Here is a 27220-nt window from a genome sequence, read left to right on the forward strand (position 1 = left end):
TGGATCAAACACACGATGGTTCTTGGACTCTCTGACCCTTTTTCTCTTTTCATTTTTGTTTCAGAGAAACGAAACATGCTCTGCACACCATCTCCCCTCCTTAACATCTGTTTCTAAAAATAACTCTTTTTAGGGGAAAGGGGCCTTTAAAACATTTTTCCAAGAAGAGCACTGACTTTGAGAAACATGGACATAACTGTGTTTGAGCGCGACATCTAAAGTGCTGAGAAAAGGAGATGCTGATAATTAAGTTGCCGCCCACATGAACTCGTATATTTCACATTAAACAGAAACTTTTGTGGAAATCTGGCACCAAAAATAATGTAACTGTAAATTGTAATTTCCATCCATCCATCCATCTTCATCCGCTTTATCCGGGGCCGGGGCCGGATGAAAGTGTAATTGCTGAAAGCTGCTACAGACTGTCAGTCACACTAAATACATTCCAGCATAATTGCTACCTCGAATATTCTGCGATCGCCACACTGCTTTAGTGGCTTTAAAGATTATAATGTTCACATAAACATGAACCAAGGTGCATTGAACAGCTTATTCAAGTTGCAGTGTTTGGTTTTATTTATTATTTTGGATCTTACTGCTTAATCACACAGTGATCTGGTTACATTCTAAGTCATTTCTGAAGTTATCAAACAAGTTCACAAGGAAAATCCACTCTGTTGCCTCACTTTTCCATTTAAAACGTGTGATTTTATTATTTTCAGTTATATTCTTGCTTATTGGTAAATTCAAAAGTGGAATTTCTCATATGATGCAATGTCATAAAATTACACTGTGTCAGTGCAGGATATGACATATGCAGTGAGTCAAGCAGTAAAAAGTTTCTTTGCACCTTGGACGCTGCGATACCTTAAAGTCTGCATATATGTAAGGATATACACATGTTCGACAAAAAAATGACGAATGTCTCCAAGAGGTAAGAAAGTAATAAAATTACTTCATTATCACTCAAAGCAACTCATAGACTTTTCTCTAAATGATGAATGTGTCATCATCAACTTCTCCCTGTCTGATGCAGTACCACCAGCAGATTTGGGGGCATGATAAGGAGAGGTAACTGAGGGGGCGGATGCGGGGGGAATGGGGGGTCGGAGAGAGAGGTGAGTAAGAGATGAGTCAACAGCTCTGCAATATAAGATGTCCTGATGGAGCCTGACAGTGGCATACTCGCAGACACCAAACCGAGGTAAGGTCAACTCTCTGCTCCTCTTTGCACGGCTCATTCACCTTAATCTCACAGGGGCGAATGTCTTTGTTTCTAAGTCTGTGTCAACTATCAGACTTGTGGTTTCTCCATTCATGAGTGCAGCTTTCTGATTATATTCAATTTAAAATGTGTAGTGAAGGATGTCAGCGACAAAAGTTTTTATAGAGAAATTCTTGCTTATTAGTTACATGTGTTTTAACTGAAGTTAAAGTTTGAAGTTGTGTAAAGGAAACTTGTACTTTCTTTTACTGTTCTCAGGGAATTTTGGTAACATTTTGGAAAACTGGAGAGACTAATTGTGGGAGCCAAAATCAGTGATCTTTGTACCTGTTATACAGACAGAAATTCACAGGTGTCTCTATCACAAATATTTGCACCAAAGTGGCTGAGTAAATTACTGGCAGGAAGCATGTGTACAAACATCTGTAATGTGATTAGATATAGATAGGAACTCATCCAGTTTTGTTTTTAGTGAGATGATATAGTGAAATTGAAAGAAAGAAAAGGATTCTTTATCTCTAATCGTTTAATTTTCCATTCCTCTCCTAGGAACACCATCTTCTTTCTTTGTTCTTTACAACAGTGGAAATACACAACGCTATGGACTACGGTCTGGTGCTCCTGTTTTCTCTGTTTCAAGCTTTAAGCATGGGCACAGCAGCTCCTTTGCCAGTGGAAGTAGTGACAATGAAATCAAAAGTGAAGTGGATGGCTGAACAGCTGCTGGTTAGGCTGGACAAAGACATACAGGTAGCTATAGTTCTGTGTACAAAGACAGAATTTTTAGTGTTTGAAAGAGTCGATGTGTTATTAACCCTAATGCGTTCGCCTCCCAATTAAAGGTCCCAGTTAACTGGACTCTCAACCCACCTACTGATGATTTGGATGGAACTTCCTCCATAGTGACGGTCTTGAATGGTTACAACAGCCTGATCTCGGACACCTTTAACGGGGTCTCCCAGATCAAGTACGACATCTCTTCACTGACAGGCTACATTGATCCGTGGAGGCAGAGGCACTGCAGCCAACAGCGACCAAAGCCTGAAGTACCAGGGCCACTGCAAGAGCTACAGAGCCACAAAGAATTCATTCACACCGTGGGCATCGAGGCGCTCATGAGAGTAAAGGAGTTTCTAAATCGGCTGCTGAAGAACCTGGATCAGCTGGAGACTTGCTGAAGGATGTACATCAGGACCAGTATTTCCAAGCTATCGCCCTGATTGTTGGACAACATTTGTAAAGTCTCCATCAGCGATGCCTGACTTAACATTCTGAGTTGTCCACGTTGAAAACTTGATAATGTTTTGAACTGAAATTATTATTGAACAGGCACTTATTTATATACACTGTGTATTTATTTATATATGGTAATTAGAAGATATGTATTTTGTAAAATAATGGTTTTTTTTACCACAGCAACACAAATGTTTCAGGAGAAATTTTAAATGACACAAAAGTAAATCAGCTGTTTACAAGGTTTGTACTATGACACTGCTGTTGTGTCAACAAAGAGCTCTGAGTGAAGAATGTGTTTCCCATTAAGCCAGTCATCAAGCTGACTCAGCAGTGTAGCATTAAAACTGGAGGATATGTCATCCTTGGAAATTCCTGACAACCATCCTGAAACTTGCCAAGAAAGCCGCATGATGTTTGCATGAGAGCTGGAAGAATTGGGGAGGAGAAACTTTACTTCAGTGCAATATCACATCTTCCAAAAATGTCTATTTATATCCACGGATGACACGTTATTTTGCTGTGCAGCTGGCACTATTTTTGTTGCAATAAAATATCAATACATTTTTTAACAAACTGATTTTTGGTGTTGTGTGAAGTTCTCTCACTTTTGTCTAGTGGATTTAAGATGAAATCAGAATAATCAGGATGAAGTGAAAAAGGCACGTACAGCAGGTTAATGTATAATTTCATCGTGGGTGTTCATCTCTTGCTACACTTGTACAGTCAGGGGACATGAGTGGGAAGTGTTTTCCCAGAGCTATCGGCTTATGATTAACTGCTGATAAAAACTAACACGAGAAAAGCGAGCGTAAGGAAAACCATCGTAAGACACTAATAAATCTTTCAACAAGACAAATGTGAGTCGCAACAAAATACAACGCTTTATTTTCTCCTTAAAATCCAGGTACATGTACAAAAATGTATCCTTACATAGGTTTACTTCGCTGGTTAAAAGAGTAAACAAACAGACAGAATGAATGAGGTTCGGCATGTGGGCATCAAGCTGTACAGTTTACTTTCAGTTTGACACAAAACCAACTTCTAGGAAAATCTGTTGTACTCTCAAACCTCACACAGAATGCCAAATATAGAGTTCCTGTTTTTCGGAACTTAACCTGACATACACACACACACAGACACACACACATTCTCACATGTACACAAAAACGCACAGTTAACTATCGAACCATTTACTTCTTTTGATGCTGGCGCCACTGTTGCCCATCAGTTTCTTCTTGTACTGCTCCACCAGGCTCTCAAAGCGGTCTCCGTGCTTTTGCTTGAAATGCTTCTTATCCGTTTTAACCTTCTGAAAAGACACAAAACAACATGTCATGTGGTGTTACAGGACAATAAAACAAGCAGCTTATTATTTTATAAACAACAAAAAAAAAACAGTTTAGGAGTACTGCTGACAGACCGCATGAGTAATGTAACTGCAGTGTACTAACTAACAGTTAGTAACACTTATATAGTGTGACTACTCCAAGTCAGGGATATCAAACATAACACGGGGCCGTAATCAGCCAAGCAAAGACTCCAATCTGCCCCACTAGACGTCTTTAGAAAATGTGAAGGAGGACATAAATTTTTGGATCTTTAACTGTATTATTATCCTACTGATTAAGACCTCCACCACAGCCATTCATATACACCAAAGAAAATTTGTTTGTTTTTTTCAATTATGTACAACAGAAATTTATTTTACACATACACTGTACAAATGAACAGAATCTTTCTGCTTTATAATCACAGAAAACTGGGTATTCAGCTGTCAGGACCTTTTCTCTAATTTTCCAAAATAATATTATATAAAAATAAATATAAAAATACTGCAATGCAAGCTGTTATCAGAGACTGTACTGACAAAAATGAATACATGAAACAATAAGCTTCTATCAACATTAACCAACACAAAGACGAAGGTAGAGGAAAAGTTTGATTTCTTGCAAATACCGATCGTTAACACTTTGTCACTTACATCATTTTAAATTTTGATGTTTTAATCTTTCTTTTAACTGACAGTGATATTAGCTCCCTGACATTCATGTGTTTGCACAATTTGCAGTAATGCAGAGAGAGAGAGACAGAATATCAACCAAAAATCCACCAAAAAAAGACTATGAATCAAGTGAATCAAGTATTAGATCTCCAAGCAAAACATGAATAAGTACTTGGTAGAGAAATCCTTGTTCGTAATGAAAGCCATAAGACATTTCTTGTTGGTCTCTAAGTTTCTACACATTTTTGGAGGCATCTTAGCCCACACCTCTTTACAGAAACTCTCTAAACCCTTCAGATTTCCTGGCTGCCGCTTTTCAAATCGAAACTTAAAATTCCCTCCACACATTTTCTATTAGACTGACATCTGGCCACAGCACTCACTCCCAAGACTTCTCTGAATCATTTTATATCACTGAAAAACGTAAGACGGACCAGTACATGAGCAAGGGGATGTTGAGCAAGGGGATGTTGTGTGCACTGCAAGATTTCTAGACATTATGTGCGTTACCAGTTGCTTTGTACACATAGTTGAGATGAGGAGAATGTAATTGACTGACTCATTGTAATCTGGCTGAGTTAATGCGAGTTGCACACAATGACATGCAAATCAATTTATAACATTTATGTAGTGCATTTCAGGTTTATTGCAATTTTTGTGCAATATCTCTAAAATTAGAAACATCCTGTCTCAGAGTGAAATGAAAAACGTGGCAGGACTACTGTAATTCCTTATCAGAATGTCCTAAAAATGTCCCAGATATGCCTTCAGTCGATCAATGCTGCATTTGGACAGGAACAAGAAAAAGAGAGCATACAGTGGGGCAAAAAAGTATTTAGTCAGCCACCGATTGTGCAAGTTCCCCCACTTAAAATGATGACAGAGGTCAGTAATTTGCACCAGAGGTACACTTCAACTGTGAGAGACAGAATGTGAAAGAAAAAAATCCATGAATCCACATGGTAGGATTTGTAAAGAATTTATTCGTAAATTAGGGTGGAAAATAAGTATTTGGTCACCTCAAACAAGGAAAATCTCTGGCTCTCACAGACCTGTAACGTCTTCTGTAAGAAGCTTTTCTGTCCCCCACTCGTTACCTGTATGAATGGCACCTGTTTGAACTCATCATCTGTATAAAAGACACCTGTCCACAGCCTCAAACAGTCAGACTCCAAACTCCGCCATGGCCAAGACCAAAGAGCTTTCGAAGGACACCAGGAAAAGTATTGTAGACCTGCACCAGACTGGGAAGAGTGAATCTACAATAGGCAAGCAGCTTGGTGTGAAAAAAATCAACTGTGGGAGCAATCATCAGAAAATGGAAGACATACAAGACCACTGATAATCTCCCTCGATCTGGGGCTCCACGCAAGATCTCATCCCGTGGGGTCAAAATGATCATGAGAACGGTGAGCAAAGATCCCAGAACCACACGGGGGGACCTGGTGAAAGACCTGCAGAGAGCTGGGACCAAAGTAACAAAGGTCACCATCAGTAACACACTACAACGGCAGGGAATCAAATCCCCCAGTGCCAGACGTGTTCCGCTGCTGAAGCCAGTGCATGTCCAGGCCCGTCTGAAGTTTGCCAGAGAGCACATGGATGATACAGCAGAGGATTGGGAGAATGTCATGTGGTCAGATGAAACCAAAGTAGAACTTTTTGGTATAAACTCAACTCGTCGTGTTTGGAGGAAGAAGAATACTGAGTTGCATCCCAAGAACACCATACCTACTGTGAAGCATGGGGGTGGAAACATCATGCTATGGGGCTGTTTTTCTGCCAAGGGGACAGGACGACTGATCCGTGTTAAGGACAGAATGAATGGGGCCATGTATTGTGAGATTTTGAGCCAAAACCTCCTTCCATCTGTGAGAACTTTGAAGATGAAACGAGGCTGGGTCTTCCAACATGACAATGATCCAAAACACACCGCCCGGGCAACAAAGGAGTGGCTCCGTAAGAAGCATTTGAAAGTCCTGGAGTGGCCTAGCCAGTCTCCAGACCTCAACCCCATAGAAAATCTGTGGTGGGAGTTGAAAGTCCGTGTTGCTCGGCGACAGCCCCAAAACATCACTGCTCTCGAGAAGATCTGCATGGAGGAATGGGCCAAAATACCAGCTACTGTGTGTGCAAACCTGGTAAAGACCTATAGTAAATGTTTGACCTCTGTTATTGCCAACAAAGGTTATGTTACAAAGTATTGAGTTGTATTTTTGTTATTGACCAAATACTTATTTTCCACCCTGATTTACGAATAAATTCTTTACAAATCCTACCATGTGGATTCATGGATTTTTTTTTTCACATTCTGTCTCTCACAGTTGAAGTGTACCTCTGGTGCAAATTACTGACCTCTGTCATCATTTTAAGCGGGGGAACTTGCACAATCGGTGGCTGACTAAATACTTTTTTGCCCCACTGTACTTCTCCCATACTGGCTTCTCTTCATTGGCTCTCTGTTAAATTCACTGAATCAATCACATTTAAAGTCCTTCTTCTCACATACAAGGTCTTGAATAATAAGGACCTTATAGTGCTGCACCATCTCAATAGGGCACTTTGCTTACTGGAGGTTCCAAGAGTATTTCAAAGTAAAATGGAAAGCAGCTCCCGGTTTGGATTCAGGAGACAGACGCGCTCTCTACTCTTAAATTAGGCTTAAAACTTTCCTTTTTGATAAAGCATATAGTTAGGGCAGAATCAGGTGACCCTGAATCCTCCCTTACAGTCCAACCAGCCAAGGCTGTTGGGGTGCTTCCCATAATGCACTGAGCATTGCAACTTCATACACCTCTTTCCACTCTCCATTAGCCCTTTTCCACTAGTACCTACTCCATTCTGTTCAACTCAGTTTTTATGGTAGCAGTACCTGGTGCCAGGTACTTTTTTGGTACCTGCTCGCTTGTGTTCAAAGCTGAGTCCATCTGAAAATCTGACCTCAACAGACCACATGCCACCGATTGGCCAGTCAATGGCATCACTTGATGATAGTGGTGCAACGGATCAAAAATCTCACAGTTCGGATCACGGTTTTACGTCACGGATCGGATCAATTTTCGGATCAGCAAAAAAAGAAAAAAGACAAATTTAACATTTGCTTATTTACTCACTGAAGTATTTTTTGCCTATTAAAAACATTCAACTCAAGACTCATTCCACGCAATTATTAAAAAAAAATTATGGTTCACTATATGGCAGTATAGGGCTTTGTATCTACCACTCAATTCAATTCAATTTTATTTATAAAGCGCCAAATCACAAAAACAATTGCCTCAAGGCGCTTTATATTGTAAGGTAGACCCTACAATAATACATACCGCTCATTATCTCGCACTCCGCTGTGATATAATGAGCTGTCACGTAGCTTTCCGTTGCCCTGGAGGTCCATCCATTTGTAGTAGTTAGGGCAACAGAAGATGCCTGGGACAGTTCAGCCATAACTTTGGCTTGGAACGATCTTGCCACTAAAGTGGACGCGCAACGGGATATCATAGCGTGGCTCAAGCACATTCATCACCCCTTGTTTTGCACAAAGGAATACGGCCTCCAGTCTGCAGCTAAACACCCCAATAGCTTTTGTAATAGCTTTAGCTTGGACCGCTAGCGCTGGCCATAACTATCTCTTGACAGACCCACCACGCGCACCATACACATACTCACGCACGCAGAACCTTGGAGTGGGATCGGTTCGAATTACGGATCAACTGTGATCCGTTGCACCACTACTTGATGACTAATTAGAGCGACTCCTTCACAAACATCAAAACTGTAATTTTTCAAACCCAGCAACAAGAGAAAGACCTACACAAAACCAACACCATTAGCCCGAGTCTGACAAAAGGGCATAGACGGAGCAGCAAGTATATCATCCCCTCGACAACATTCCTTTGTTGTGTTGTTTGTGTCGTATACACGTGACGTCATGTGGCTTTCGGACACATTGCTATAATGTCCCCACTGTCCTTAAACTGTAGAATTTCTTTTTTTTGTTTACAAATTTTCACTCGCATCAGCTCTACTAAATACACTGCAAGAAACACATTTTGAGTTAAGCGTCTTCTCTACCTTCAAATTTCTTCAGGTTTAAGAACTTTTTAAGTGTAAAAAGTGCAGTAAAATGGCCTAAATACCTACGGCTTTGGTGTTTTAAAATTAAGAATGACTACTTTAAGTATTCTGCCATCAATCCGTAGGTGCTATTTACTCTACAATGTTTTGTGACTATTACTCAAGATTACAAATAAACAAATGTAACACCAAATTTGCAAACCTGGTTTCTGGGCTGTGTGGGCTTCTCAATCTGTCGCTTCGGTCGCTCCTTCCTGGTTGATCCAGGCTTGGCTTTCTTAGGCGGGGGGGCTTTCTGCTGCTTTCTCTTGTCACGTGATCTGCAAAGGATGAAAGTTCCCATTGTGGAGTGACGGTCAGTATGTCCTTCTAGTTTTTAATTTGTGAAATTGGGCACATACACCTAAAATATTTGTGTTATAGCCTTTGTTTTCAGAAGTACAAAGTGACCGGTGAGGAAAAGACAGGCAACTACTTAAAGTAGTAAAAAACAACACCTGATCTTTGGTCCCTGATGGGAAGGCAAAGGCAGCACTTTCTTTCGTTTCTTCCCATTCTGCAAATCTACGTGTTCAACCTCAGGTGTGGTCTGGAAGCCTGAAAAGTGTTGGTCTTGTTTCTGGCCTTCAGGGACACCTGATAAATATAGAAAAATGCACAGATGGAGTATTTAAAGAAGAAAAAAATAAAAAGTAAACTTGACAGTATTAAATATAAGAAAGCACATTTATGTATCAGAGCAGCTGTTTTCAATCACGCACCAAAAGCTGTGATACTCGTGACACGCCCCTCTAATAAACCGTCATATCCAGTGATCAAATATACTAAATGATAACAAAAATAATCTTTTCTTACTTTTTTCCTCTGCCGTTTTCTTCAGTGAGGATTGTGCTTTATTCCCACCTTTCCCTGGTCCTTTTCCATCTCCGGCTGTTTGGGACTTGGGTTTCACTCCTCCTTTGTTAGCCTGATATTTTAAAAACTCCTGCAAAAATAAACACACGCTTACTTCCTATTAAAAAGCTCTCTTCTTGTTTTTAGAATTTCCAAAGATACTTTAAGCTGCAACTAACACGCAGATCAGTACAAACGTACCTTGCTTTTCTGTTGCCGCATTTCTTTTATTTTGAGTTTTCTTAAATCCTCCAGGGAGAACTCAACAATGGGTCTCTGCAAAATGACACAAAAAACACTTATGCCTGACTAATCTGAGACTGCTTGTGGGCCAGGAAAAGAAATATGAAAACAGAATTTGGTGCATAAAATGAAAAAATTAACCACAATGCAAAGAGGAAAATAGGCTAAAATAGTGCCGCTTCTCAAACCCTCTGCCACTGATTTTGGCACTTCTGTACCTTTTGTGAGCCAAAGATGTAAGGGTTGTTGTTAAGGTAGCGAAGCGTGGCGAGAGCATGTTCGTGATCCTGGAACTGAACAAAGCCATAGCCTAACGATTGTCCCATCACTTGACCCTTCTCGGGCTTCTTGTCATAGATGACCCGGCACTAAAAAGAGAAACAGTTGGTTTCACACACGCATGAGAAAAGAAATTACCACAACACCCCCTGCTGGGCACAAAATTTTTTTTCCTTACAAAACTGTGACAAAATAACAATCTACGTCAAGCCCAATGGTGTAGTCTCACCTCTGTGATGCGAACTCCCTTTACTCCTTTCACAGCTTGAAGGCAGAGTGATTTGAGTTTTTTGCTGTCCACTGACTTCGGCAGGTTGTGCACACACAGGCGAGTCTTTGACACAAACACGTTTATGTCCCGAAGCTTGGTCCTCTTTATTTCTTCAAACTAAGAAACAAAAAAAGGCAACAGCAAATAATGACTCAAAATGGAAGCAATTAGAAAGAGCAAGTGAAAGATTCATTATTATACAACAGAAATCATCCTGCGAGTGGAACTGTTTATCAAAAATGTACTTACTCTGGTTCTTTTGACCATGTCTGTCTCAGGTACACCCTCAGCAGCTTTGGTTCCTGGACGAATCACTGAAAGTTGAGGTGAAAGACAATAACATTCAAAAGCAATTTAGCTACATGGAGCCAGTGCAAATTCCTTTCATGCCCTCTAAAGCCTCCTTTGGGCTGTCCCACAGGAAAGATAACAAGCTGAAGAAAACACTGTGATGATGTCTTTCGCTGTAGCTTCAAAACAATAGTTCGACAACACAGTTCATCAATCAAGAATATCCATCTATCCATTCTCTTTTTGCTTATCCAGCAGTTCGACCCACAACAACACTCTCATCATCAAGTTTGCTGATGACACCACGGTAGTCGGACTCATCTCGAAGGGAGACGAGGCAGAGTACAGAGAGGAAGTCCTGAAGCTGGCAGCATGGTGTTCAGAAAACAACCTGGCACTGAACACTAAGAAAACCAAAGAGCTCATTGTTGACTTCAGGAGACACAGCACCGACTTGGCCCTCCTCTACATCAATGGGGAGTGTGTGGAGAGGGTCCACACTTTCCGGTTCCTTGGTGTCCTCATCTCTGCTGACATCTCCTGGACAGGAAACATCTCAGCAGTCATCAAGAAGGCCCAACAGCGGCTGCACTTCCTGAGAGTCCTCAGGAAGTACAAGCTGAACTCCAACCTGCTGCTGACCTTCTACCGCTCGTCCATTGAGAGCCTGCTAACCTACTGCATCACAGTATGGTACGGCAGCTGCACCAAAGCAGATAGAGTGAGGCTTCAGGGTGTGGTCAAGACAGCACAAAAGATCATCGGCTGCCCTCTCCCCTCCCTGATGGACATTTATTCCTCCCGCTGCCTCACCAGAGCAGCAAACATTATCAAGGACAGCTCCCACCCTGGCTTCAACATGTTCAGCCTGCTTCCCTCAGGGAAGCGCTACAGGTGCATCAACACAAAAACCCACAGACTCAAAAACAGTTTCTTCCCCAAAGCGATAACCACCCTGAACTCACACATGCACAGATAACACAGCCCCCCACTTCCCACTTCCTCTATGGACCACCACTGTGCAATACCAATTCTATGTGCAACAACTCAACTGTATATACATAACACTATTTATTACATATTACTTACGGCTTGTATATTGTACATTATATATATATATATATATATATATATATATATATATATATATATATATATATATATATATATATATATATATATATATTTTTCCCTATGTTAATACTGTCCATATGTACATAGCGCTGCAGAACTGTACACCCCCCCCCCCAGCATGTTTACACTGAGTAGAAGATGCTCTGTATCTCACTGTACAACTGTATAGTGACAATAAAGGCATTCTATTCTCTATTCTATTCTATTCCAGGGGTGGGGCCTCCCAGCTACCATAAGGCGAGAGGCGGGGTGCATGGTACAGGTCGCCAGACCTCTTGTTTTTTTGTAACTTTGTGTGCTGCACCACAATTGTCGCAGCTGGGTTGAAGACATGACTGTACAATTGTGCCAATTTTTACCTCCACTTTAATGATCCTGCACACAAGCTCAGAGACATACTGACACACAGAGGGAGATGCTGCAACTGTTTGAAAACTTCAGAGTTTGTACCTGCACATGTGATGTGACAATAAAAAGTGATTTGATTTGAGTTTGTGGAAAGAACCCTTGATTTCCTGTTTTGACTTATAACTGAGTGGCAACACCCATCGTTTAGGAGAACACTGCAGCAGCTTCTTGCACCTTAACTGCAGGTATAAATGACTGCATCTAGGTGATGACACCGCGGCAGTAAGTAAAGCGACCACTGCGAAGGGTTTATGGGCACTTTGACACAGCAAGACAGAAGCATTCACACTCAATGACCAGTTAACCTCACCACCATTCAGTGCGTGTCTTTGGCCCCGGCCAGGCGCTGATTTTGAATCCAGGTCCGTCTTGCTGTGAGACAACAATGCTAACCACCGTGCTGCACTAGGCACCAAAAACAACCTGGACCAAAATTCAAACCTGCTGCTAAAACCTACACTTCAGGTGCATCAGAAATGTGGTTTCAGTGATTTGAATGAGGCATGGTTGTTAGAGCCAGATGGGCTAGTCTGTATGTTTCACAAACTGCTGCTCTAGCACCTTTGGGATGTGGTGGAACAGGAGATTCCCATCATGGATGTGAAACTGACAAATCTGCATAACGGCGTGATGCTATCATGTCAATATGAAACAAAATTTCTGAGAAATGTTTCCAGCACTTTGTTGAATCTGTGCCATGAAGAATTAAAGCAGTTCCAAAGGCAAAAGGAGGTCCAACCTGGTACTAGCAAAGTCTAACTAATGAAGTGGCCACATAGCATATAGCTGCACATAAGATAAATGATTACTCACATCCCTCTCTGGCCAGGTACAGGTTCCTCGTGCCCGTTTCGACCTTCTTTTTATCGATCTTCAGCTTCACGGCATCTTCTCTGCTCACTGCTGCAACAATCATCAGCTTTCTGCCATGTATACGGATACCACCATCCTGCATCAAACATACAAATGTTTGCAAGGCTTGTCTACAACAAGGGTTATTACACAAAAGAGACTCGAGTGACGCTATAAAAGGGTGAATACACAAGAAATTTGTAATAACAGTGTTCAAACATCAATTGGACAAGTGACAGATTAGTAAAAATATTTTGCTTCAAACTAATAACCTTTAAATTACCCTCCATGTAGCTTGACAAAAAATTATTAGAAAAATTATTTATTAGTAGTTACTATCAGTTAATATGTTGAATAAAAATACATAGATATACATTGGCCACTCAGAGCTATCAATGTGTTGTGCCAATTCTGCCCATGCTGTTTCCACAGTCCAATTTAAAAACATCAACATTAAAAGGCCAAATTCCCAAGAAGTGGCTCCATCTAAACAGCGTGTGATTGCACAATAAGTCAAACATCATGTACATTACACTTGATTATATATTACCTCTGCCTCCTCCTGTGATGCAGCTATGCATTTATCTGCAGCCTCTTTAGTCTTAAACTGAGCAAAGGCACAACCTGCCAACAATAACACAGAAGAGTAAGTGAACTGGTTCTCTCCAAACAGCTAATAGACACAAGTGTTTCACTTAAGGACTTTCGAGGACTGTCAACTGACCTTTTGAATGTTCTGTATCTGGGTGGAGAACAATCTTTATGTAGTTAAGTTCTCCAAACTGAAGGAGAACTTCCTCTAAGTCTTCTTCCTCCGTGTCAAATGACAGGTTCCTAAATTGGTTTAAATGTAGGTGTTTAAAAAAAACAAAAGAAACGGGTCTCAGTAAAATAAACTGAAAAATAAACCAAACCTGGCTCAGGACTGAGTAGGAGGAAAAATCACTGACCTGATGAAAACCGTTCTGCCCTCTTTCACATCTGAAGGAAGCTGTTTTTTCGAGGTCTTTTTCTCAGCTACGGATAAAAGCCAAATACAGAATGTATGAAAACAACTTCAAAGGAAAGGAAATATTAAATATGTTATTTATACTATCCATACCTAATTTATCTTCTTCATCCTCTTCATCCATACTGCCATCATCATGATCTGAATCAAGGCTTTCTCCATCCTCATCATCACCCTCCTCTTCCCCATCATCATCATCCTCTTCCTCCTCATCGTTTTCATCATCAGAATCACTCACTTCACTGCTTTGTTCACTCCCATCTTCATCACCTGATTCGAATTCCTCTGTATGCTTCACAGCTGATTCTGAACTGACACTGTGGACAGATGTGGAGCAAAAATAACCAGTATAGTCAATCACCTTTTAACACTCATGGCATATAAACAGAGGAATGCATGTTTGAGGTTCATACTTTTTCTTCTCAGGTGGAGCTTTCTTCTTTTCTTCATCCTCATCATCCGTGTCACTGTCAGTGTTAGCATTTGCTTCTTCTGGATTTGTATTGGCTATGAAGCAAAAAAAAATTGTGTTAATGACAACAAGCTTTATATCTTCTGGAACTAGAGCACATAAAGTATTTTTGTCATTTAACTACCTGAATTTGAGGACTGCTGTGTAGTAACAAACTTGTCCTTTGGTACAGCCCAGTCAATTGCTACAGGTCGGCCTGGAGATTAAATGCCAACATTTAAAAAAAAAAAGAAATGTCAAAGTAACAATGTAACAAGTCATAATGAGCTTTTTTTAAGCACACAACTCAACGGTCTCACTCATTTACCTTTTATCTCCTTCAAGTTCATAGCATTAAGTGCTTTTGATGCCTCTGGCACTTTTTTAAACAGGACAAATGCAAATCCACGCATCTTTCCATCTATGAAAAAGCATAAAAATCAACCTCATAACGAATCAATCCACTCCAAAGTCTGGCAATACTTCAACATGCTCACTTATGTATACATCTGCTAAGAAACATATGTATTTACCAGGTTTGAGGGGGATTTTGACCTCAATAACCGTCCCAAACTTTGCAAATACTTCTTTCAAATGATCCTCTGTGCACTGTAACACATGGTGTGTGTTAGCAAAGGTTTCTGTCAGTGTGCTCTGAGCTGTTACATTTAGTAATCATGAAACATACTGTACCTTAAAGCTGAGATTCCTTATAATAAGTCTTGCTTTCAGTAGCTTTTTCTTGGAGCCTTTCTGCTGATTCTCCTTTGGAGCAGTGACTGCCTCTGTAGGTGCTAAATGACATAAGTGCAAGGTTACCATGGAGACACAGGACTCTCCTAATTGCCCGTTTTGGAACATGTCTTCATACGAACCTTTCTTGTTTTTGTCTTTGTCTTTGATTTTACTCTTGGCGACTGTCAGTGACAGCTTCTGCCCGTCGTATTCTTTAATTTCTTTTAAGGCTCGTTGTGCATCTTCCTCCATGGAATATGTGACAAAACCAAACCCTCGACATTTTTCTGTCTCTGGTTGAAAAATAAATAGACACCACCAATATCTGTTATGTACATAAATATGTTTATGTTTGCAGTTTTAATTTAATTCTACTTTCGTACGACTTTTTCCATTATTATTGTATGGTTCTTTCGAATACACGACAGTACCTTTATCTCTGACCACGAAGCATTTCTTTACCGGACCAATTTCTGAGAATATTTCTTCGAGTCGCTCATTAGAAGCTGAATCTGGTAGAGAACCAACAAATATGGTGTGCGCCGCCATGGCTAACTGCTAACTTTACGGCGTGTGCACCAACTCAAAAAGTGAAATGCAGTTTAATACAAATCCACTACAGGAAGCTAATGTCTAAGTTCTCGATAACACGTTTATCAGAGGCATGAATACACGCCACAGAACTGTTTAACTTGGACGTCGTTAGCCACGGGACTAAGTCGCATGTTTACATGTGGAAGCAGCCATCTTTGAAAAAGAACAGAAGGGCATTCGTCACGTGCGCCACCTATCGTCCAGGAGGTTTCAATGTAGGAATAATATCTAAATTTAAATAAGCTGATATAAAAGTAAAATTCAGCTTCTTTTTGTGAAGTACCATTTCTGTCTGATGTTTGTTTCCACCATTACTGAGTTTCCTGCATATGCTTACTATTTACTTTAACTTCCCACAATAGCTGTTTTATTGAGGTGGTGCTTCCTGCAGAAAGCCTAAAGGGAGCATATGAGGATTGCGGTTACCAACCATGACAGCACAAATCCAAAACAACTGATATGTTGTTGATTTTCTTTATTTCCTTACCACAAGAGGCCCTTGTGGTTAACAGATATAATTTACCAATAATTTACCTATATCCTTCTGTAAATTTCAGTACTGTTTTGTTTTTATGTCATACTTATATTACACTGGATTAATCATTTCTAGGGTCTTGTGCTGATAGTAAAGCATAACTGTAATGATAATACTGGGAGTGAGCTACATGGCTTCTGCCACCAGGTGGTGTCTTCAGTAGCTCAAATCACTTTCTAGGTGCAGTACAAACTAAAAATTTACAGTAAAGAAAACAGTGTGTGGTTTTAAGGCATTGGGCCACTTCAGTTCTCAAAACCCATAACTCTACTAAAAGGATTGAATACCATTCTTCCAAAAGATATTCCCTTCTTTAGTGTTACAGTTTTAAAATCACATTGGGCTATGACATTGTTGGAGAAGTACAGTACCTACCCTACAGAAACCGACTGCATCAAACCATATCTGGAAAAACATCACAATGACTGGATGTACTAATTGCATTGGTCAAAGGTTCATTTCTTTACCTGCTTATCACCTGTCTCAATAGTAGAATAGGTTGAAGTCTAAATGTGCTAATCAGTTCTGAGGTTAGGTGGTTAAATGTCAAGCATAATTACCTCCTAATATAAATACATACTTTTCATTTACCCCCAGTTAGTTAGAAACTATGTTGTACACATAGTTATAAAGAACAATTTTTGTAGGCAAGAGTACAGTGCTTTACAACAAGAATAATATTGCATTTCACCACATTGGTGCTTTAACTCCTAACCCTTCGTAATCAACTTGGACAAAAAAGGAAAAGTTAAAAAATACTTGCACAGGTTCAAGTTAAGATAAACAAATCTTTATTGCACAGAGTTAGAAGTATAACATGTTATGCTTAAACATCTTCAACTTACAAGTCATTCACATGAAAAGTGTTAACAGAAATGACTGAATAAGATTTCTTTTCCCAATTTTAGTAGGTCACATCCTTCAAGAATATTGAGAATACAAACACCTTAGAGTAGTTTAACACACACACATAGACACTGACCTAAATTAATCAAATATATACTTTCATGAAAATGTGTTGTTGTGATCACCTTAGTTCTTGCTAGACTTGGTGGTAGTAACAAGTGAGGTGCTTTTTAAGGCACTTTCAAGGCTTTGTGTAAAAATGTGTAAAAAGCAAAACTTCAGCAGCAGCAGTGTCAAGTAGTATTGCATTTTCTTCTGAGTGCACACAGCATGCTGTACTCATCAGCAGGAAATTGAAAATCGGACCAGCAGTTTAACCCTGAAGCTCATTCACATGAATCAACTGTTTTTTTAAAGCAAGGAACAAGTTTCTTTACTTGTAAATTACTGCAGGAAAAGTAAATGTCCAGTTTTAATTTAAAGTTAAATTAAGTTTCATCTAAAACTATGCTGATTTCCCCTCTTTTGTTTGTTCCGTGTGTTCAGCGCTGTCCACCAAATTAACTACTAAAATATTTTGTGTAACAATGATTAATCTCTTTATCACTCTAATGATTAGCCTTTTGTCTTTAACATGAGAAAATTTCCACCACCCTCTCTCCAGTAGCTCAAAATCTGAAATTTTATTTAGTATTTATTTATTTATTTATTTATTGTCATTGTCAAGAACAATGAAATTGCGTTTGGGGCTTCCATACAACCCAAAAAAAAAGAAGAAAATAATAAATACCCCTTAAAACCCAAGTGTACATATTTAACCCAGTGTGACTCCAATGCAATAAGACAATCCTTAGCAATAATGTTCGTAGAAATTCAGACAAAGACCTGAGAAACATGACAAAATACAACAATGCAACCCATTCAATATTATTGTACTGTGAGATATGATATCAGATATGATAGTTATCTATTTAAGAAAGAGGGGGGGGGGGGGGGGGGGGCAGGAGGGGGAAGAGAATAAAGATATGATGCACCAATGCAGACCAGTTCATTGCTATTAAGAAGTTGGATATGGTTATTGTCCGTGAGAGGGGGGCAGAGAGTTCAGGAGCCTCACAGCCTGTGGATACAGGCTGTTGGCCAGTCTGGATGTTCTGGCCTGTATAGACCTGTACCTTCTCCCTGAGGGCAGCAGATGGAAAAGGTGGCGCGCAGGGTGATGTTGGTCCCGCAGGATACTGTGCACCCTCCTCAGACAGCGAGTGGGGAAGATATTACTGATCTCTGGCAGACTTGTTCCAATAATTCTGCCAGCTTCTTTCACCACCCGCTGGAGTGCTTGCTGATCGGCCTTGGTGCAGCTGGGGAACCACACTAGAAATCCATACGTCAGAACGCTGCTGATGGCACAGTTGTAGAAGTTCAACATCAGAGATCTGGGAATGTGTGCGCTCCGCAGTCTCCTCAGGTAGTAGAGGCGCTGTTGGGCCTTCCGTACAACTGAGGTGATATGGTTGCCCCAGGACAGGTCCTCGGTCACAGTTACCCCCAAGAATTTAAAACTGCTCACCCTCTCCACCGCCTCACTGCCAATGAAGAGAGGCAGATGGTTGTTATGACCCCTCTTCCGGAAATCTACAATGATCTCCTTGGTCTTTTTGGTGTTTAAGACCAAGTTATTGTCGTGGCACCATGACTCTAGTTGTTGCACCTCTGTCCTATAGTTTGTCTCATCATTGTTGGATATAAGTCCGAGCACTGTAGTGTCATCTGCAAACTTAACAATGAGATTGGACGCGCAGGAGGAAATACAGTCATGGGTGAAGAGAGTGTATAGCAGAGGGCTCAGAACACACCCCTGAGGGGCACCGGTGTTGACCACAAGGGTGGAAGAGGTGTTCTTACCCACTCTGACACTGTCTACGGTTAGTGAGGAAGTCCACAATCCAGTTGCACAGAGAGGAGTTAAGTCCCAGTTGGTGGAGTTTGGGACGGAGTTTGTATGGCCGGATGGTATTAAAAGCCGAGCTGTAGTCTACAAAGAGGAGCCGTGCATAGGTGTTCCTGTGTTCCAAGTGCTTCAGTAATGTGTGCAGCACTGTGGCGATCGCATCCTCGGTTGACCGGTTCTCCCTGTATGCAAACTGGTGCGAGTCCAGGGATGGTGGAAAAGCAGCTCTGATGTGTTTAATGACCAGTCTCTCCAGGCATTTGGCGGGAATGGGGGTGAGTGCCACAGGTCTGAAATCGTTCAGACATGTGACATTTGACTGTTTTGGGATGGGAACGATGGTTGCTGCTTTGAAACAGGATGGTACCAGTGAACAGGACAGCGAGGTGTTATATATAGAGGTGAAGACGTCCGCCAGGTCCGCAGCACAGTCTTTTAGCACCCGGCCCAGCACTCCATCCGGCCCGGCCGCCTTCCTGGTGTTAATGCTCCGGAACACACGCCTCAGCTCATGAGTGCTCAGGACCGGAGCAGGGTCGGTTGAGGGGAGAGGGGACAGGACAGGGTCGGTGTTCTCCCTGTCAAAACGGGCATAAAAGAGATTTAGATCCTCAGCCAGAGTAGAACTGTCGGCTGAGGGTAGATATGCAACAAGTGATTGTATTTAAGCTGAACTCGTTAATGCAAGCACCAAAACACATGACTCCAAACATTAGACAGTAAAACCTCAAGCACACATCTTGACCTGTCGTGTTTCATAAATGGAAGCACTTGGAGCTTGCATGCTTGTGGTCATCGATGTTCACATCATTCTTTGGACTGTTTACATTTTGTCTCAAATATTTTTAAAAAAAAGAAGCAAAAAGCAAAGTTCACATTTGATTTGGAAATTGTATTTTTGAGCGGCAAAGAACAGTTAGGAACTTCAATGTATAACCCTCCATTTCCAAAGGCGTTGAGATGTTGTGCAAAATGTAATGATGTAATCATTTTTAAAGATATATAGTTAACTGAAAATGTCTGTAGGCACCAGTACATTAACAGTTCTGACAAACCATTATGTTGTAGTAAAATTATGCTGGTTCCACCATTTCAAATGAGAATATGTCCTGCACTTGTCTTCCCTTCCATGATTTAGTTAAAGTTAGTAGACAGTTGCTTGCCTAAAAGAAAAATGTCAGACTTTATATTTGTTTGTTAACTTTTAAGGGGCGACCGTGGCTCAGGGGGGTTGGGAAGCGTATCTGTAACCGGTAGGTCACCGGTTTGATCCCCAGCTCTCTCTGTCCTGGTCGTTGTGTCCTTGGGCAAGACACTTTACCGTCTACTGGTGTTGGCCAGAGGGGCTGATGCCACGATATGGCAGCCTTGCTTCTGTCAGTCTGCCCCAGGGCAGCTGTGGCTACAACTGTAGCTGCCTCCACCAGTGTGTGAATGTGAGAGTGAATTAATAGTGGAATTGTAAAGCGCTTTGGGTGTCTTGAAAAGCGCTATATAAATCCAATCCATTATTATTATTACTTTGGCGTACATGAACATTGTGATCCAAAGTGCATTTTATTCTTTATATGCTTTGCTTTAGTGTTTATGAAACTGTATGAACTAAACCCTGAGTACACTCGATCTTCATTCTGAATAAAACTGAACTGTTACTGTACCTTCATTACACATGCCAATTAGTGTAAAAATTCAAGATGTACTTTTACAGCTTAAACCATTTGAGGTTAATGCACAGTGAAGTTCCTCTTGCATTACATTGTTGGGATTTTACCTCATAACTTTGCCTTTAACGGGGTAAAACCAAGGGAACTGAGGAATATGCAAAGTGTGGACAGATATTCTTCTGGGTGTTTCTTAAGGTGGCCCGCGTGAATGGAATTGTCCCACTTCTTTTCTGTGACATCCATTCCACGCCTTCGCCAGTAACCGGCCAAGTCCGCCAAATTTCGTGGGTCACACAGTGGATCGTTGTTACAGTAGAACATCAGCACAGGAGCGGTGACGGGCGTATTCCAAAACACATCCAAGCTTATGTCAAAGTAGTCCACGGTGTGGCTTTTAAACTTGTCAAAGTAAAACATGGCTGTTTGCTTTACCAACCACTCACATTTTGGAAATACAGTTTTTCCCAAACCTGAGAAGAAAGAAGGAAAATAATTATCAATTTTGCAAGAAAAGGAAAACAAGAATTAGATAAAGTGTGAGTTAATGGTAACTCACCTATAGCCATGTGCTCAAGGGATCCTGCCACCATGCTATCATAAATCTGTCCTGTGATCCTTTTTGTGAATGCCTGATATTTATTTGTATCCTTCGACACATGCACAAGGAGCTGAGAGAAGGTATATCCACCGATTGAAAATGCATGAACAAGCAAGGGGCGGGACACGAAGCGCTCGCTCTCCAGCAACTCCAGTAATGTCTTTCCATGTTCCAGACCCCAGCGGGGCCAAAGGAACCCTTGCACCTTTAAAAAAAAGGAGAAATTCAATCAGCCTTTCCGAAAATCATTTAAAAACATACACACACACACTAAACTTTGAATATAAAACTGAGTGAATTCATTTTTCAAAGTAAGATCAATGCGCGACATTACAGTGCTCCCACAATGTCCTGGTGGGGTCCCCTCTACTGTTGCCTTTTTATGAGTTAGGTTTCCATTGCAATCTTAGTTTAATACAAACTTTCTTCACATTTATCTAATGCAGTTTCATTCTTATAGTGCCACTTCACAGATATAGACCTTAAAACACTTTACAGTTTAAAGAAAAGGAGCCTTTAATTTGACAATCTGAACGGTGATATTATGGCAACAGTTGTGGACGAAGAACTTCCTTTTAACAAGTTTAAACAACTTCCAACAGAGGGTGGGGGGAGTAATCTGATCACAAAAAGGGGGGACAAGGGGAGAGAGTAGGGAAAAGGAAATGATGTACAACAGTTTCATATAAATGCATCGTGAACAGAAAAGTGGGTATTATATCATGGGAAGTCCCCAACAGCTGAGCCTACAGCAGCATGATTTATGGATGATTCGGGGTCATCTGATCCACCCCAACTATAAACTTTTAAGCCTAATCTTCAAAGTACAGGTTGTCTCTCTCAACCTCAACCGCACAGAGGCTCGATAATGTAAGGCTCTGCCTTCTATTGTACTTTTAGTAATTCTGGGAAGCACAAGCTTGCACTCAGAGCACATACTTCTAGAAAGACTATTATTCATTAACTGCCCTGTGATGCATTTTAGCGATAAATACAAGAATAAAACACACGGTCATACTGTTTTAGCTGACTCAGAAGAGCAGCTATACAGTTAGTGTGAGAAACCGATTAAGTTTAACATATGCTCCAATTTCTCAGTCCCTGAATTCTTACCTCGCTCTCAAATACTAGCACGTCAAATCCTGTGTTGAAGTAGATGTCACAGTACTTAACCAGCGCTTGAGGACGTGAACCCAACCACGGTAACATCAGCAATAGAGGTTTGTGCCGTTCTGAGGTCCGGTTCTGGCATCCAGGGACTGCAAATGTTGCTTCATTCATGAAGAACGTGGCATTCTTACTTATGCGGTGGGCAGTAATGCCTCTGCTAAGAGCTACACTTGCAAACATGTCAGCAATTGTAGGGCTTTCATTTAAGAGAGAGAGGAGTATTCAAAAACGCAAGGCTACCTGGATAAAAGAGAAAGACACATGACACATGCATGAATTTGGAATAATAAAAAACAGAGAACCAGGAAGGTAGACACAGAAACCACAAAATAGGGAAAAACAAAGAAATACAAAGATCAAGAATAACTAAGAATGACAGAAATCAAAGCAATCATTTATAACCAATTCTGGTCCTATGTTTTGCCTATGGAAGTGTCCCTCCAGGGGGGCATGGACCCCTTAATGATCCTCTATCTAATCAAACGAGCCAAGGTGTGTAGGTCACAGTCAGCCAAGGTTTCAGGTGAATTCACTGTGAAACCCAGCCCCAACCTGTGATGTGATTTAGTGAGGTCAAGAAGACAGATGGTTTGAAAGAGGACTGAAAGAAGCCATGTCCACTGTGAACGATCATCTTTGAACAGAGGCGGTGGTTTATGACACCAACTGTCTGCCATCTATAATCCAGTTTTGAGATCCTTGCCCAGACGCCTTAACGCCCACTCACATCCTGGGCCTGTTGACCTCAGGAAATCACATGATAATGTGGGGCTAGTTTTCACAATGAGTTCACCCGAAACCTTGGCTGATTGTGACCAACACCCGTTTTTTACATCTTGGCTCGTGTGATTAGATCATTAGGGGTCAATGTCCCCCTGGGGGAATCTCCCATTGGGCTTAAGTCTGGGACTCTCCACCATTTGACCTTAGAACTGAAGAAGCTTCTCGGATGAGAGTTGAAACGTCTTCAAGCAAAAACATATTTATGTCACAACATATTTTTGCAAAGTATGTCTATAGGAAGGTCACAACCTCTCTGCAAGAGCATATGCACACAGCCACACACCATTAGCTGACAGGTTTTTTTATTTGCCAAAATTGGAGTACTTGGAGTACCTGTACATGTTTAGGCAAAATTTGAAAATATGAATATGTTAACTTTATATCTATATTATATATTATATTACATTTATATTAAATCTATACATATGTCATCAATTTCTTGATATATCACCAATGATGCTTCTATGCAGAAAAAAACAGTATAGGAATTTTATTTTTCTGCATTATATAGAATAAGTATAACTCCATATCAGACTTTAAAGGATCACTTATATTTTATCAACATGTAATAATGTTACTTATAATGTTATAAATCATATTGAACATGTTGGCACAAATTGTACAACTCTCCATAACTTATGAAAGCTGTTTCCCTGTTGTTTAGCTTGATTATTTCTTTCACTGAATCATGCAAAAGTTGCACACAAGTCAGGGATGTTATCTAGGACTGTTTTAGCCTATAGCAAGACGAAGCAAGGGAAATGGCGGAGACAGGAGTCCTATTTCACAATGTAATGGTAAATGGCCTGCATTTGTATAGCTCTTTTCTAGTCCCTAAGGACCCCAAAGCGCTTCACACTACATTCAGTCATTCACACACACATTCACACACTGGCGATGGCAAGCTACATTGTAGCCACAACTGCCCTGGTGCGCACTGACAGAGGCGAGGCTGCCGGACACTGGCGCCACCGGGCCCTCTGACCACCACCAGTAGGCAAACATGGGGTTAGTAAAATGTACTTTTGTACGATTATTTCTGTAGGAACCACCAAGCTGAGGGGGCATGCCTCTAATCATGCATGCACATACATACTAAATGCAAAACAACTGCCCTACAACAAAATAAAGATTTTGTTACAATTTTCCTATCATTAATTGTAGCTGTTTTATTCCTCATGCATTAACTTGTGGTTAGCGATGGCTACTGATTATTCTGCTCAAAGTCGCAGGAAAACAAACATATACATGGATGCTTGCTTTGTGCTGGGGCCTGTTCTTCGTACCTCGCTAAGTAAGTTAGCTGGATTAGATTGTTGACGATTTCGCGTGATCTTGGATCGTTCGGTTCCCCGAAACTCATCCGGGACTTGCTGTCATAGCAACAGAGCCGTAAGCGTAAACCTGCTCGGGAGCAGGTTTACTTTATGTAAACAGGATTAGATCGCGGCCACGCAGGTATGTCCGCTTCATTTATACGAAAGCAACAGCGATATTCCACCACTGTTTCACCATAAATAAATAACATCAATGTAACTAAAGATAATGCAGCACTTGATCCTTTTATTGATGTCACACAGATACATACAGGTCATTTCCTAAAAAAGGGAAATGTACTATTAACATTCTATTACATGTATGTGATTATTACAGATGTAATTCATATTTCAGAGTAGTAATTGCAAATCACTTCGTGTAATCAAGATGAGAGACCACGGCTATAAAAGCGAAGGTGGATTTGGGAAGTCTGTCGCAGCCATGTCCTGTCCGTTTACGCGAGAAACCCATTGCGGAAGGTGCAAGATTGATAAGGAGAGTCCTCAGAATCCAGCGTATATTGCGGGACAGACAGGATCCTTTAGCTCAGCGCGACAGTGTGCTCATTGAGAGATATCGATATTCCCGTGAGGATATTATTTACTTAACCAACTTGTTGACGAGGGGGTGCAGGACCACCACCTGTCTTTTTTTTGCTCTGCCCTTTTCTTGGTTGCTGTTATGAACAAACAAATAGATTATTTCAGGGTCTCTTTCCAAGAGACGAAAAGCAATATAAGTGATAAATATTACCATTCTGTAGAATATTCTTATATTCCACTTTTACTTGTTCCCATGTTCTAGTGGGTCCTGTTGTGGCTCTAATGTGAAAGGGGATATAATATAACAATATAATATAATGTAATATAATATTGGATAATATAGTGTAATATAATAAATCTATGAATAAATAATAAAGTGACTGAATAGTGGTATTGTCATGCGCTTTGGGTGCCTTGAAAAGCGCTATATAAACCCACTCCATTATTATTGTTATTATTGAATTACTTACGAGTTTAATTTGTCAGCAACTTCCTGCCAGCCCTCTCGCCTTGCTTTTGCAGCCTTTGCAGTGTTCCCTTGCGTTTTAATTAAACTCTGAAACTCCTGAAATCCCTCAATCAAGAGTTCTTGCTCTGCTGCCGGAAAATACCGAGCGCGCCCCTTCGACATTTTCGCCGACCAATCAGCGGGTTGCCGATCAATGTTTCTACTATCGATGCGTAGCCCCTTTTACGACACCCAGTGATGTCACATTACTGCGTCCAGCTGTACTAATCGTCAACAACAGGTGTGTTCGGGGAACCGGATTAGCGAGCTCACGGTTAGCGCGATGGTTTGGTCTTGGATGTAGTGAGCGACGTACGAAGAACGGGCCCCTGTTCTTCAGCTGCAAAACAAACTTACTGGCAGCTCATACATTTTACCAGTTTAAGCTATTTCTCCTTGTAATTTTCCTTTTTATTTTTCTCAGAAAAAAGATTTCTCCGCTCACTGCTGCTACAAGAGCCGTTAAATTTGAGCTAAGCAAACAAAGCTAACTGTATAGAGCCCAAATGTCCCCAACCACCACCAAAACCCACCCACTCATTTGGCGTACAATTGTCTAGGTTTTTTTTGTTTGTTTTTTTAAATCCCCTTAAACATATGGGGTTAGCCTTTCTTTCACAGCCAGCTGAAACAAACAACAAACAAACAAATGCAATGCTAATTTAAGACCAAAATGAACTTACCGTCAAAGCATGGAAAGCTTTAGCTAGTTAAACCTAGTAGCTATTTTCTGTGGCAGAGTTACAAAAGTGCATCCAATTATATTGTAGTAATATGTAGTAGGTAAGAATAGGATGTTCCCAAACACCTAGTTTGCAACAAAAGATAAAAAAGAATTAAAAAAAAGTTAATATTAAGCTATATGGACATCTCCCAAGTGAGTCTGACGTGAGGACGGAATTGATCCCAGTGTGGGTATCTAAGTCCTCCTCTTAACTCCTCCTCCTTCTTCTTCGTGATTTTCTGTAACTGCATATTTTCCGCCACCTACTGTGCAGTCTGAAAATATCTGGACTGTCACCCACTGTAAATCATTCGCCTCTGCCTGTCTGAGCAATGTATTTCCAATATAACAACCCTATAGTAACTGAACTGCAAATTTACAGATTTAATTTGAGTGGTTCTTTTGCGACCTCCTGCGAACTGCGACCTGTTCAAGCATTTATGCAGTATTTTTGGTAAGTCCACCACCAAGTTCCAAGTTTTCCCCTTTTGTGAATAATACCAGGAAAATACTTATCCTGGAACCCGTGGATATCACTGATTAGTGGGCTTCCTGTATTTGGCTGATTTTTATATTTTTATAGCTGCTTCCATTTCGGCTTCTTCTGTCTTCCTTGACATAATCAATGAGCGAGTTTCACTCTAATTAAAAACCAGCCTATATATATATATATATATATATATATATATATATATATATATATATATATATATATATATATATATATATATATAATTTTTTTACTTTTATACACATCAGAATCAGAGAGACTTTATAATTACAAAGGGAACTTATTAATAAATTCCCTTTATGATTCCAGCTTTTCATGAAAAAAAATCTGTGCTTCCCTATGAACTTGAGTGACATCCCGTTCTTAATCCATGGAG

The 27220-nt window shown here is 40.6% G+C and overlaps 3 protein-coding genes across 7 annotated transcripts; 1 reads left to right on the top strand and 2 right to left on the bottom strand.

Moving 5' to 3' along the window:
• Positions 1–1177: 1177 nt before the first annotated feature.
• lepa (leptin a) lies at positions 1178–3016 on the top strand. The gene is made up of 3 exons (XM_082542839.1): positions 1178–1204; positions 1775–1975; positions 2068–3016. The coding sequence occupies exons 2-3, from the start codon at positions 1826–1828 to the stop codon at positions 2401–2403; spliced, it is 486 nt and encodes a 161-aa protein (XP_082398965.1). The 5' UTR covers positions 1178–1204; positions 1775–1825; the 3' UTR covers positions 2404–3016.
• Positions 3017–3319: 303 nt separating this feature from the next.
• On the bottom strand, positions 3320–15866 carry rbm28 (RNA binding motif protein 28). The gene is made up of 20 exons (XM_082542148.1): positions 15533–15866; positions 15242–15394; positions 15060–15160; positions 14900–14975; positions 14695–14787; positions 14512–14583; positions 14329–14422; positions 14009–14232; positions 13857–13923; positions 13631–13740; positions 13457–13530; positions 12868–13003; positions 10471–10535; positions 10180–10338; positions 9890–10039; positions 9630–9704; positions 9390–9519; positions 9032–9170; positions 8737–8854; positions 3320–3770 (listed from the first exon to the last, which is right to left on the bottom strand). Exons 1-20 carry the CDS (start codon positions 15648–15650, stop codon positions 3636–3638), a joined length of 2289 nt encoding a protein of 762 aa, XP_082398274.1. The 5' UTR covers positions 15651–15866; the 3' UTR covers positions 3320–3635.
• Positions 15867–18749: 2883 nt separating this feature from the next.
• LOC309710728 (transmembrane protein 53) lies at positions 18750–26533 on the bottom strand. Of its 5 annotated transcripts, XM_082540458.1 has the most exons (5): positions 26293–26533; positions 25313–25380; positions 22403–25235; positions 21248–21494; positions 19638–21161 (listed from the first exon to the last, which is right to left on the bottom strand). In XM_082540458.1, the coding sequence occupies exons 3-5, from the start codon at positions 22637–22639 to the stop codon at positions 20800–20802; spliced, it is 846 nt and encodes a 281-aa protein (XP_082396584.1). In that variant the 5' UTR covers positions 22640–25235; positions 25313–25380; positions 26293–26533; the 3' UTR covers positions 19638–20799. The 5 variants fall into 5 exon arrangements, with proteins under 5 accessions (XP_082396583.1, XP_082396584.1, XP_082396581.1 ...); XM_082540457.1 differs by lacking the exons at positions 25313–25380; positions 26293–26533 and adding an exon at positions 18750–19605 and having other exon boundaries at positions 20799–21161; positions 22403–23540; XM_082540455.1 differs by lacking the exon at positions 25313–25380 and having other exon boundaries at positions 22403–22699.
• Between the last annotated feature and the right edge of the window lie 687 nt (positions 26534–27220).

The sequence above is a fragment of the Aulonocara stuartgranti genome, assembly GCF_965226115.1.
Source record: "Aulonocara stuartgranti genome assembly, chromosome: 7".
In the NCBI taxonomy this organism is placed as follows: Eukaryota; Metazoa; Chordata; class Actinopteri; order Cichliformes; family Cichlidae; genus Aulonocara; species Aulonocara stuartgranti.

Coding starts and splice junctions, on each gene's coding strand:
- lepa (XM_082542839.1), top strand. CDS start 1,826: ATGGACTACGGTCTGGTGCTCCTGTTTTCTCTGTTTCAAGCTTTAAGC. Junction 1,976..2,067: donor GGCTGGACAAAGACATACAG/GTAGCTATAGTT, acceptor TCCCAATTAAAG/GTCCCAGTTAACTGGACTCT.
- rbm28 (XM_082542148.1), bottom strand. CDS start 15,650: ATGGCGGCGCACACCATATTTGTTGGTTCTCTACCAGATTCAGCTTCT. Junction 9,171..9,389: donor GAAAACGGCAGAGGAAAAAA/GTAAGAAAAGAT, acceptor TATATTTATCAG/GTGTCCCTGAAGGCCAGAAA. Junction 3,771..8,736: donor CCACACAGCCCAGAAACCAG/GTTTGCAAATTT, acceptor GTGTCTTTTCAG/AAGGTTAAAACGGATAAGAA.
- LOC309710728 (XM_082540457.1), bottom strand. CDS start 22,639: ATGTTTGCAAGTGTAGCTCTTAGCAGAGGCATTACTGCCCACCGCATA. Junction 21,495..22,402: donor TGCTAGTATTTGAGAGCGAG/GTAAGAATTCAG, acceptor TTTTTTTTAAAG/GTGCAAGGGTTCCTTTGGCC. Junction 21,162..21,247: donor CCTTGAGCACATGGCTATAG/GTGAGTTACCAT, acceptor CTTTCTTCTCAG/GTTTGGGAAAAACTGTATTT.